Raw genomic sequence first — 13,127 nt, forward strand, 5'->3', positions numbered from 1 at the left:
CAGTATCAAAGGATGTTAAGAAGTATCAGTATACTGTTAAAATGACCTAAGAGCAGTACAGTAACAGACAGATGGAGTTTCTTTAACAACTGCAGATTGAAAAAACAGTGATAAATTCAAACAAATCAATAAATGCAACACAGAACTGTTAAATAGCACTGAGATAGAGCAAGTGCAAAAAATACTTATATCAGCTTTGCAGGTCCACAGATAGCTTTAGGTGCAATCCAAGGGTCTAGTAGTCACAGGATGTGTGGAATGTGTTCCAAAGCCTTGGAATTTGGCTGTTGGGTCTGATCTTTAGCAGGGTGTTCCATATAGCATAGACTACTGCAACAGTGATTTAATGATGAGCATGAAACACTTCAAAAAAGCTTAAAATGCACAAAAGGCAATCCATCTGAAACTCCTGACACATTCAGATCAATTTCAAAATTCTGAAGAGGTTTGATCAATCATTAGCAGTGTAGGAGACAATGAGAAAAGGGAAAAGCTTTTGGTGGGCAAAATAAGAACTGAAAGCTAAATTACATACAGACTTTTCCATCAATTATAATTCCATGTTTCCATGTTTCCACTCTTAAAGAAGTCTAACTATATGAAACTGCATAAAAAAGTGAAAACACTGTTTCTGAACAACCAATCTCAATCTTGTAAACACACAGATTTTCTAAGATTGCAGGCTTGTCGTTCAATATCTGAGATATTACCAAGTCCAGAATTGAGTTTACACTTGTGAATTTAATTTCTGCAGTCTAACTCCGTACTGGTTTATACCAGTCCTCATTTGATTATTCTGTGTGCTCAATATACTGCAGTGTACACCAGATAAGCTGCCAAGAACTCCAGTTCTACAGAAGGCATTTTCTCACCAGCACAGTAGAATAAAAACAGCACAAAGCATAGACTTCTAAATTATCTAAAAAAATTCTTACAAAAGTGCTACACTTAAAATGTGCCTGGAATGCAACAGACAACAATTTGCAAATGTATGTATTATTAGAATATTTATTATCCAGAAATAATTTAGAATTTGTTATTCAATACTGTAACGATCAAATTTACTTTTCTAAGTAGTTGCTGATGATTAAAACCACTTACAAAAAGCAAAGCACCCTGTAGCCTAGCACACATGCAACAGGACAATAAAGATATGACCCTCTTGTACACAACAAGGTCACATCAGAATCAATATATACACAGCATAACAAAAAGTGAAATCTACCCTTTATTAAATACACATGCTGAAAAACAGGCAGAACAGGTCATATATTACAGTAACCATTTTAGTGATTAAGAAACTTTTTTTTTTTTTTTACTTTAAAACCGTTTTCTCTCTCACAAGCATCCACTGTATACCCAAGCAGTAAATTGAATAGTCTATTTAACATTTGTTCAGAGAAGTAAGGGTAGTTTACACAACAGTAATCCACAGTAAAGAAACAAACAAACAAAAAAAATCCTCAGGACTATCTTTTTGGTCTATCGATGTCATCAATAGCGGCCAATAGCTTCTGTCTTGACTTCTTATTTATGTGAGAACCCAGGCAAACACCCACTAAGTTGGTCAGCTGTTTTGTTGAATATTCCTAAAAAACAAAAACAAACAAAAAAGTAGATGGATTGTTGTGTCAAAAGATGTTAATCAGCTGATAACAACTTAAGTAAGGTACTCACAATGAAGCTAGAAATGCATGAGTACTTAACTCTAAAAAATGGACTACTACACACTACTATCACTTACTATTTCAAATGGATTACTGCACATCAGTATCAGTTAGCATTTAAAATGGACTACTGCACACCGGTATCACTCATTGTACTACACACCAATATCACTTACTATTTAAAATGGACTACTACACACCGGTATCACTCATTGTACTACACACCAGTATCACTTACTATTTAAAATGGACTACTACACACCGGTATCACTCATTGTACTACACACCAGTATCACTTACTATTTAAAATGGACTACTAAACAGCGGTATCACTCATTGTACTACACACCAGTATCACTTATTATTTAAAATGGACTACTGCACACCAGTATCACTTACTATTTAAAATGGACTACTACACAGCGGTATCACTCATTGTACTACACACCAGTATCACTTACTATTTAAAATGGACTACTGCACACCAGTATCACTTACTATTTAAAATGGACTACTACACTGCGGTATCATTTATTGTACTACACAGCAGTATCACTTACTATTTAAAATGGACTACTACACACCAGTATCACTTACCATTTAAAATGGACTACTGCACACCAGTATCACTTATTATTTAAAATGGACTACTGCACACCAGTATCACTTACTATTTAAAATGGACTACTACACACTGGTATCACTTATTGTACTACACAGCAGTATCACTTACTATTTAAAATGGACTACTGCACACCAGTATCACTCATTGTACTACACACCAGTATCACTTACTATTTAAAATGGACTACTGCACACCAGTATCACTTATTATTTAAAATGGACTACTGCACACCAGTATCACTTACTATTTAAAATGGACTACTACACACTGGTATCACTTATTGTACTACACAGCAGTATCACTTGCTATTTAAAATGGACTACTGCACACCAGTATCACTCATTGTACTACACACCAGTATCACTTACTATTTAAAATGGACTACTACACACCAGTATCACTTACTAGTTAAAATGGACTACTACACACCAGTATCACTCATTGTACTGCACACAGTATCACTCCCTATTTAAAATGGACTGCTACACCCCAGTATCACTTATGATTTAAAATGGACTACTACACACTAGTATCACTCATTGTACTACACACCAGTATCACTTACTATTTAAAATGGACTACTACACACCGGTATCACTCATTGTACTACACACCAGTATCACTTACTATTTAAAATGGACTACTGCACACCAGTATCACTCATTGTACTACACACCAGTATCACTTACTATTTAAAATGGACTACTACACAGCGGTATCACTCATTGTACTACACACCAGTATCACTTACTATTTAAAATGGACTGCTACACACCAGTATCACTTACTATTTAAAATGGACTACTGCACACCAGTATCTCTTACTATTTAAAATGGACTACTACACACCAGTATCACTATTTAAAATGGACTACTACACACCAGTATCACTCATTGTACTACACACCAGTATCACTATTTAAAATGGGCTACTACACACCAGTATCACTATTTAAAAAGGACTACTACACACCAGTATCACTCATTGTACTGCACACAGTATTACTCACTGTACTGCACACAGTATCACTCACTATTTAAAATGGACTACTACACACCAGTATCACTTATGATTTAAAATGGACTACTACACACCAGTATCACTCATTGTACTACACACCAGTTACACTTACTATTTAAAATGGACTACTACACACCAGTATCACTCATTGTACTACACACCAGTATCACTTACTATTTAAAATGGACTACTACACACCAGTATCACTTACTAGTTAAAATGGACTACTACACACCAGTATCACTCATTGTACTGCACACAGTATTACTCACTGTACTGCACACAGTATCACTCACTATTTAAAATGGACTACTACACACCAGTATCACTTATGATTTAAAATGGACTACTACACACCAGTATCACTCATTGTACTACACACCAGTATCACTTACTATTTAAAATGGACTACTGCACACCAGTATCACTCGTTGTACTACACACCAGTATCACTTACTATTTAAAATGGACTACTGCACACCAGTATCACTTACTATTTAAAATGGACTACTACACAGCGGTATCACTCATTGTACTACACACCAGCATTACTTACTATTTAAAATGGACTACTGCACACCAGTATCACTCATTATTTAAACTTGACTTTATAAAGTCTATAGTTTTGAACAGCTTTCAGAAGGAAACACTGGCTAATCTTATATGACACAATCCTTGTGAAAAAGCAAATATAACTTCCTGCAGATGAGAAGTTTCATCTCTGAAATTCAATGATCAGAAGTGATAAGACAACAAGAAAAGCATTTTTCAAGACAAACCTCAGAGGTGCCAAAGGAACATGTTCAAAGTGGGGACAGACATGCTCATCAATCACGAAGCTAAGATCCAAAGGAGAAAGGTTTTTCATAACCTGGCAAAGAAGCAAAACTGCTTTGGAAATGAGAACTGAAGCACTGTCCAGCCCAACCCCAACACACCCTACACCATTCACCATGACTTTGGATTAAGTGACACCCAAATCAGAGAAGTGTCTGAGGTAGGTCAGATCTACCTTCAAATTGACTGAGGCAGCTATGGAAACCTCTCCACCCAAACACAAAACCATGTCCACTTAGCAGACTATATCAAAGGAGTGGAAAGCATTCTGGCAACATCATCTACCTCAAAGACTCTTGTATGCTGCATCTAGGATAAGTAAGGAGTCAAAGCTAGAAGTCAAATCCAGTAGTACAACTGGCTATTGCCTTGGCTGTGGCCTGACCTGAAGAGTACTTCTTTAGCTTGTACTGTGATACGTCCTTTTACTGCTGAGGGCCTGGTGTATAAAACCCCACCATTTGTTGTGACCAAAGGTCAATGAAAATTAATCTAGATATTTCTTCTCAGAATTTTAGGATGAGATGCAGATTTGGAGAGAAGGTTTTTTTTTTCTGTCATGGGAAAGGAATGCACCCATGGTCAACTCCCAAATTTTATGCTGAATTGAACAGAACAGAAGACAATATTCACCTGAGTGATGTACATCTTGATCTTTGGAACTCCTTACTATTAGAATACTACAACCAGACAAAATTCTCAAATCCTTATCTACAACAAAGAACTGCAAATGTGATATCTGGAATCTCCCAGCATACCCAATTCACCCAAAATGTTGACTACTGTGAGAATGATGGTCCTAGTCAGTGATCCACTGCCAGAAGGGACAAGGGCATGTGTTGCTTTTCTGTTTATGTGCAACACCTTGTTCTTCTCCCTGTGTCTGCATGTATTTTCTCTGGGTATGCCAACTTCCTTCCACTTCCCAAAAATATGCCTGCTGATTTGCAACTATATATATATATATATATATATATATATATATATATATATATATATATATATGGGATCCGTACAGATGCTCTACTGTATCGTTCACGGAATCCCAATTTGGTGAGCATACTTGCGCGAAAGTGCTGTTCACCGAAGCAGCACTTTTGTGTAAGTATACTTGTTGTTCCGGTCGTACTACGGTGCAGTAAGGGAAAATTCTCTTTTTCCCACTGTAGTACGACCTTGGAGTGAGAATATTAAAGTAGGGGGGTGGGGGTGGGGCTTGCCCCTCTGCATTCAAGTAGATTTTGTGGGGTTTTTTTAACATACTTTAGCGAAAGCGCTTTTTTGATGAAAGCGCTTTCGTTAAAGCGTGTTCGGTGGTAATGGATTCAGGCTTTTGAACTTTCGTTCAAAAGTCCTAGATATATATACATAAAATATACATACTGCATTTACTCTTGCCCTATTGTCTGCACCACTTCAACTGGTTAAATGAATATACTTAAAAACAAAAAAGTAGCTCTAGTCTTAGTTCTTGATCCACACTTTTCAGAGCATGAAATACTGTCTGAATTTCCAGGTGGTTGATACACCATTCCCCTCTCCTGGGAGGAGTATACGACAACTAAGTGATTACAGACACTCCTCAACTGCTAACAAAACATCCATCATCATTGCGACCTACACTTCTGCTTCATGAGCAGAATACCCATACTAAGACTGGTGGAGATATTCCACCACTTCATAGCCCAGTGACATATAGCTTACATCAGAACATGATATGCGAGTGAGAGGTAATTTTGTTGACACTAACACCTCACTATTCATTTCTGTATCCACATCATTAGGCATGCAAATGGAACCAAGAAGACCAAAGTCACTACCATTAGGTGTAGAATATACAGCAAGCTCTGATCTTGGACTCCCCCTGTGTGTGGTAACCAGAAATGCCAGAGACATGACCTTCTTGCCCCTCTCAATGGGCAGGAATGACTGAAGTGTATCTGGTTCTGTCCCAGAAAAATGCAATCTGTTAAGTTGTACTCAAAAACCTCTTCCAGTTTATGAAGACCTCAGTGACGTGCAAACATGGCACCTCCATGTTAGAGACTACAAGGAAGCTTTCTAGTAGTATCACAAAGATTGAATCACACAAGTAAGAGAATACATAGAGGTACATCTCCTGCAAGGCCTTTGCCACCATAATGAGAACTCTGATGAGCATTCTGGTTGCAAACGAGAGACTAAACAGCAATGCTTTGTAAATAAAGTGATGCCTGCATGCAGCATACTGAAAGAACCTCTTGTGTGGACCCTGACAATGATGTGCCAAAAGGCACCATGACTGGCAACATCATCACATGCCTTGCCGGAAGACAGAAATGAAAATAGGGCACTCAATGAAAGAAGGAGTGAGGAATGAAATAAGGCATCTACTTAAAAAAAAAAAAAAATCTCTCACAGATTAACTAATATGATGCTCACTCCATACCTCTCAACTATACAGATTTCTGAAGAATGTCCAGATTTTTGCCTCATAATTTTGGTCCATTTTTCATAAAATTGTGTCTTTCTGGCAAATTAGTGGCAAATCATTAAAGAATGAAGTTAGAAAATAATGACAGACATTTGAGTTTCAGACTTTATACCCCTCAGAAAATTCATGCTAATGCCGAACCTGTTATTCTATCAACTTTCTAAGTTTGTAACAGTAATATTTAAAAATTATCCCTATTTTGGGGCCTTTGTTCTACTTTTACTTATGGCTTTGTCCAGATATCTTGCTCTAAGAGGTTGAGAGGTATGCTGCACTCATATTTTGGTGTATGTGGTACACTGAAGTGTAGGTGTTTTGGCTCTAGTGTGCTTCTACAGAGATTTGTTTTTCAGTAAAAGTGGATTTCCTTCATTAGCATTCGTTTTTTCGGACAGGAAAATATCGAAACTGTGGTAATTTGTAAATGTATGCACTAATGGCCATATGGTCATAACATAACATGTCTACCACTAACATGTTTTTAAACTTGCACAAGAAACACTACTTCATCATTATAAAATGGATTTAAAACTGGTAATCAAGTCTCTCAAACTTATTATTGGGAAATGTAAGGCTAACAATGAACTTAGGATTGCAGCCAGTTCAAAAGATAACTATAAAGCCTTCTTCAGCAAGATTAGAAAGCTTAAACATAACCTACAGTTCTCTTCTGAACTTATATCCAATGGTACCCCCTTCCTTGACCACAAGGACATTGCTAATATTCTTGTAGACAACTTCTCTTCCAACTTCTATCCTTTCCATTCTTTCTTACATACCCCTTCAAGAGAGCAACTTTGACCAATCATTTTGGCAATTTCAAAAAATATAAATGCTACCTCCATGGATCCCGACACTATCTCTGAATGTCTGCAGAGAAGAGTAAAATCCCATCTAGCAAAACCCCTCCACCAACTCTTCAGCCTTTTCACTGGTTAGGTCTTTGAAGTGAGAGAATGGCAGTTGTGGTGCTCATGCATAAAGGTGGTCCTTCTACTGACTCTGTGAATTACCGGCCTATTAATCAGTCTAGTATTATTTATAAGGCTATGGTATGTATTACAGACAAACTAATAAAAAATTATATAGGTGATCTTATATCCCTGGAAATACACCAGTCTGGCTTTGTAAAAGGCAGGTCATGCCTTTTCAAACTGGTTTGAGTTCTTTCTGAAGGTTAGTGAGGCCATGCAGTCCACACTGCTTATCTGGACCTTGCCAAGGCCTTTGATACTATCCATCATGCTGAGATCACTGACAAACTATAACAACTCAACATTAACTCGTATACAGTTCACTAGACTGGTAACTGGTTGTCTGAGAGAACCCATACTGTTAGGGTATAGAGTATTTTTTTCTATATAGAAAAATGCTAATAGTGGTTTCCCACAGGGCTCTGCCCTAGGTCTGCTGCTCTTTGATACACATTTCTGTGACATAAAGCATTTATGTTACAAAGAGTGTATTACATCTGTTTTAGAATTTTCAGCTTTCAAGAAAATAAAATCACAAGACAGACTGTCTATGTGATGGCTCATGGATACCTCTGTTAAGGAAGAACCAGGGATCTGTCTGCACAGATAAAGTACAGTTGTGTACACTTACCATAAATGTAGATGTTCGAGCGTATTCACTGTTGCAGTCATTACATTTGGGTTATCTACTTGCAGGTAGCCCTCAGTCGGCTTGATTAACAAAGTCTTGGGTCCTGTGTCGGCTGCTGTCCCTTCTTCCATGACGTCAGATTGTCAGGGGTATAAAACATGCAGCCGACACCATTGCACCAGTTTTTCTTGCTCCAGATGTCAAGTGCCCCCAATGGGAAGCAATTAAACATAAAAGCACAAAGATATACCGCCAACAAAAAAGCAAATACACCAAAAAGGCTTTTAAGCATAGTAAAGGAAAGTAAAGGTAGAGCCAAAAGAAGTTAGGGGGCTGGAGGGAGGGTAACCAGGACTGCAACAATGAATACACTCGAATATCTACACTTATGGTAAGTGTACACAACTGTACTATGTTCTTCATGTTTCACTGTTTCAGTCATTACATTTGGGTAGATTCCCAAAGCTATGGGTGGGAGGAGGAATTTAGATAGAATTAGGGCCCGATATAAGGCCCTGCAAGACTGCAGTGGCACAGGCAGTTATGGATTTAGAGAAAATTGACAAATGATAATGCTTGCTGAAAGTATGTACAGAATTCCAGGTAGCAGCTTCTAGGATGTCCCTGGTAGGGATGCCTCTGAGAAAGGCTGTAGAGGTAGATGCAGCCCTGGTGGAGTGAGGTCTGATCCCCTGGGGGATAGGTTTTCCATGGTGCTTACAGCAGAAATGAATGCAATGGCTTATCCATTTAGAAATGGTTTGCTTTGAAATAGCCTTCCCCTCTGCCCCTGCAGCAAATGCCACCAGCAGTTGTTCAGATTTCCTTTGAGGTTTAGTCCTGTCCAAGTAGAATCTGAGTTGTCTGTGCACATCTAAGGAATGCAGTATCCGTTCCCCTTTATTCTGTGGATTGGGAAAGAAGGTTGGCAAATGAATGTACTGATTACGAGCCACACTTGATACCACCTTGGGCATGAAGGATGGAATGGTTCTGAGGGACACCCTGTCCGCATGAAAGATGATGAAAGGCTCCACTGTCATAAGGGCCTGTAATTCAGATACCCTTCCAGCTGAAGTGATTGCTAAAAGGAAAGTTGTTTTCCAAGAAAGAAATTTTAAGTCGGCAGTAGCAGTTGGCTCGAAAGGAGGTACAGTGAGTTTCTCCAAGACAAAGTTAAGGTCCCAGGCTGGGGTCGGAGCTCTCCTGGGTGGTCTCAAATTTCTGGCCCCTCTGAGGAACTGCTCGAGCAGTGGATGAGAGAAGAGGGGAGGTTCTGTGTTATAATGAGCTGAAATGGCTGAGGCGTGGGATTTTAATGGAGGAAAAAGACAGGCCCTTGTGAAGCATCTCAGTTAAGTATTGTAAAATCTGAGGTAAATTGGGCGCTGCTGTGCTCATGCCTTGAGATTGGTTCCAGGTACAGAATCTTTTCCATTTTTCAGCATAAGATTTTCTAGTACTAGGCCTCCTTGCCTCTAAAATGATATCCATCACAGGTTTGCTGAGGGATGGTAAAGGGGAGATTAAGTAATTAGCCAGGCTGCAAGGTTGAGTGTTGGAAGAGTGCAGACTCTGGTTCTCCTGCTGAGACAGCAGAGAAGGAGTTTGTGGCAGGTGCCATGGGGATAATCATGACACACTGTGCAGGAGGGTGGTAGCAGTGTTGGCGCGGCCAGTCTAGAGCAATCAAAATCATCCTTGGTTTGTCCTGTTTGATTTTTCGTAGTACTTTGGAGAGCAGAGGCAGAGGGGGGGAAGGCATAGACTGATAGGTTTTTCCAGCTGAAGGACAGAGCATCCACTTTCCAGGCTTGTTTGTGGGGAGTCCTTGTACAGAATTTGTCCAATTGGTAGTTCTGGGGAAAGGCAAACAGGCCTATATCTGGGCTCCCCCACTTGCTTGTCAACATGTTGAAAATCCTTAGTTCGTTTCCACTCGTGTGGGTCCATGAGGTTTCTGCTTAGTCCATCTGCCAGTGTATTTAATTTTCCTGGCATGAATTGAGCTTGTAGGTACACTTGGTAGCTCAAGGCTGTATTCCACAATGCCATGGCTAGTCTGCAGAGGGGGTAAGAATGTGTACCCCTCTGCTTGTTTGGTGTTGTCCGTCTTTACCATTAGTTGCCATGGAAGAATGTGGTCCTTGAAGGCTGTCAGAGCATTCTGTACAGCTAACATTTCTTTTTAATTGACATGCAGGTGCATTTGACTTGGGTTCCATTTGCCCTGAATGCACTTCCCTGCCAGGTGAGCCCCCCCCATGCATAGTCTGATGCATCTGTTGTTAGGGTTTTGCAGCAGGGGGTGGTGTGAAAGGTAGTCCCTTGTTTTGGTGGCAGGCCTCTGCCCACCAAAGGAACTCTAGGCGTAGGCAAGGTATGATAGGAATCATTGTTTCTAGGTCTTGAAAATGTTGACACCATAGACTTTTTTGGATACCACTGTAGTTTCCTCATATGCAGTCTTGCATATGGAATTAGAAGAATGCAGGGGGCCTAGAACCCCAAGGCTTGCAGTATTTGTCTTGCAGACAGCAGGGTTTTTGTGGCCACTTGTTTGAAGTAGGTTGTCAAATGAATTTGCTTTTCTGGCGTGAGGTAAGCCAACTGAGAAGTTGTAGTCAAGCTTGCTCCCAGGAATATAATTTGTTGACAGGGTTCCAGGTGTGATTTCTTTTTCATTTATGGTGTACCCCAGACAAGTCAGAACCCTTTTTACAAAGGCCAGATGATTAAAAAGTATGTCCTGGCTTTCTGCCTGAATTAGACAATCGTCCAGGTATGGGTATATTTGAATATTTCTTTGCCTGCAAAATGCAATAACTGGAGCTAGGCACTTTGTGAATACCCTGGGCGCAGTAGATAAGCCAAAGGGCAGTGCAGAGAACTGATAGTGCATGTAGCCTGCTTTGAAGCGTAGGTATCTTCTGCAAAATTCCCTGATTGGGATGTGCCGGTATGCTTCTTTTAAATCTAGTGTTGCCAACCAGGCAACTATGCCTAGCATAGGAAATAATTGGTGAAGAGTCAGCGTCTTGAATTTTGGAATCTCCAAAAAGGTGTTTAGAATAGACAGGTCCAGGATAGGACACCATGAATTGTCTTTTCTGGGTACCAGGAAAGGTCTTGAGTAGAAACCTTGTCCCTTTTCCTCTTCTGGTACCAGTTGAATAGCCCCAATGCTTAAGAGAGAAAGTACTTGTTTTTGGGCCTCTGCCCACTGATTTGAGGGTAGGTCCGACCACCCACTCTGGTGTTGGCAACGTGTGGAAGTGAAATCTATATCCCTGGGACACTATATTTAAAACCCATTTGTCCTAGGTAATGAGTTCCCAATTCTTTGCATGAAGAGCAATCTTTCCTCCCAAAGGGGCAGTCAAGTTGATAAGTGCTTGGAAATTTTAAAAGGAAGTCATTGAGACAGTTTACCATAGGGGGGGTGTTATTATTCCCAGACTTGGAAGCGGAGACCCCCCCCACTGTTTAGTTCTGTGACTCCCCTGGGACTGAAATCTGGGGTATTTGCTGTGTCTGGGTTTGGCTTGAGAAGACCTGAAAGGGGCTGGAAAGGACCAATTCTTAGAGTGCCGGTGCCTACTAAATCTAGGAGGCTGAACTTGTAAAAAATCTTTTAACATTTTGCATAGATTTAGCTTTATCTTCCATCTTTTTAAGAACTTCCTCAGCCTTGTTGCCAAACAGGCAGTCCTGATTTAAAGGAGCATCCAACAGTTTAGCTTTAACATGATTAGGCAAAGATTGCTCCTTAAGCCAAGCATGCCTTCTGATTACAGACCCAGTAACAGCAGCCCTGCAAGAGGCCTCTAATGGATCAAAACCACATTGCAAAGTATGTTTTCCAACTTGTTCGGCAGAATGCATTAAATCCTGTAATTCTTTAATTTTCCACACAGTCAGGAATCAACATCATTTTCTGTTTAAGCAGTCCAATAACATGTTGCTGATATTTTAACATATGAAACTGGCAGTTTAAAGCCCTAATGGCCAAGGCTGCAGAAGTGTAAACTGTCTTACCCCATCTATCCAGCGCCCTGGAGTCTCTATCGGAAGGGGTAGGATTTTTAGCAGTAGAAGCCTTAATGCCCTTGGGCCCCTGTGAAATAGTCTCTGGATCTGCAATAGGATTTTTGAAAAGGAACTTGTGGGACTCAGGGACCCTGCAGTATCTGTCAGGTTTTCTGGGAGCAGGAGGCAGAGAATCAGGGGCCAAACTAGATTCCAAGAAAGCATCATGAAGAATGTCTAGTACAGGAGGAATAGCTAAAGGCCTATGCTGAAGTAGAATAAGGAAATCCCCAAGCATCTTTTTTGAATCAGAAAAATCCTGGCTTTCCCAGTGGAAATGCTACCTTAAAGTATGTAAGGTTTCCCCAAAAGAAAAATCCTCAGGAGGGGAAGCAGAGGGAATAGAGTCCTCTGCATCAGAATCCTCATAAGTAGGTAAGGGTAAATCTAGATCATCAGAAGAGTCAGAAAAAACAGAATCCTGATCAGAAGATTCATAATCAACTTCAGTCCTAGGCCTCTTAAAAAAAAGGGGGGGGGGTGGCTACCCCTGATCAGAGTTATTAGATTTTCAGCCATTCTTATCATTTGTTTTTTAAGCAAGGCCTGAGCATGTGTCCTGGGTGTCATTTTTTTTAGACATGGATCGAGACTTAAGCCTAAGTAAAGAAGGTGACGGTTTAATATGCAAGAACATAGGCCTGAATACACCCTCAGATGCCGGTGCCTGCACAGCGGCTCCGGAACCATCCAAGGTAGAGACATCCGTGGGTTCCATAGTTGAAGCATCTCGCGGCATACCGGACTCCGAATGGGTCTCATTAGAGGCCAGCGAATCAGAAGTAGCTGGTATCAAGGGCTGCGAAAGCG

General features: G+C 40.1%; 1 protein-coding gene across 1 annotated transcript in view; it reads right to left on the reverse strand.

The window, feature by feature from the left end:
• Window positions 1-1,215: 1,215 nt before the first annotated feature.
• Window positions 1,216-13,127, reverse strand: part of VPS50 (VPS50 subunit of EARP/GARPII complex) — a 2,487,651-nt gene continuing 2,475,739 nt past the window's right edge. Inside the window, exon 28 of the mRNA XM_044067641.1 lies at window positions 1,216-1,589. Coding sequence (XP_043923576.1) covers window positions 1,470-1,589 — 120 coding nt within the window. The 3' untranslated portion in view covers window positions 1,216-1,469. The remainder of the gene's footprint in view (window positions 1,590-13,127) is intronic.

Source organism: Protopterus annectens, chromosome 3.part1, assembly GCF_019279795.1.
Source record: "Protopterus annectens isolate FY-2018-M chromosome 3.part1, PAN1.0, whole genome shotgun sequence".
In the NCBI taxonomy this organism is placed as follows: Eukaryota; Metazoa; Chordata; order Ceratodontiformes; family Protopteridae; genus Protopterus; species Protopterus annectens.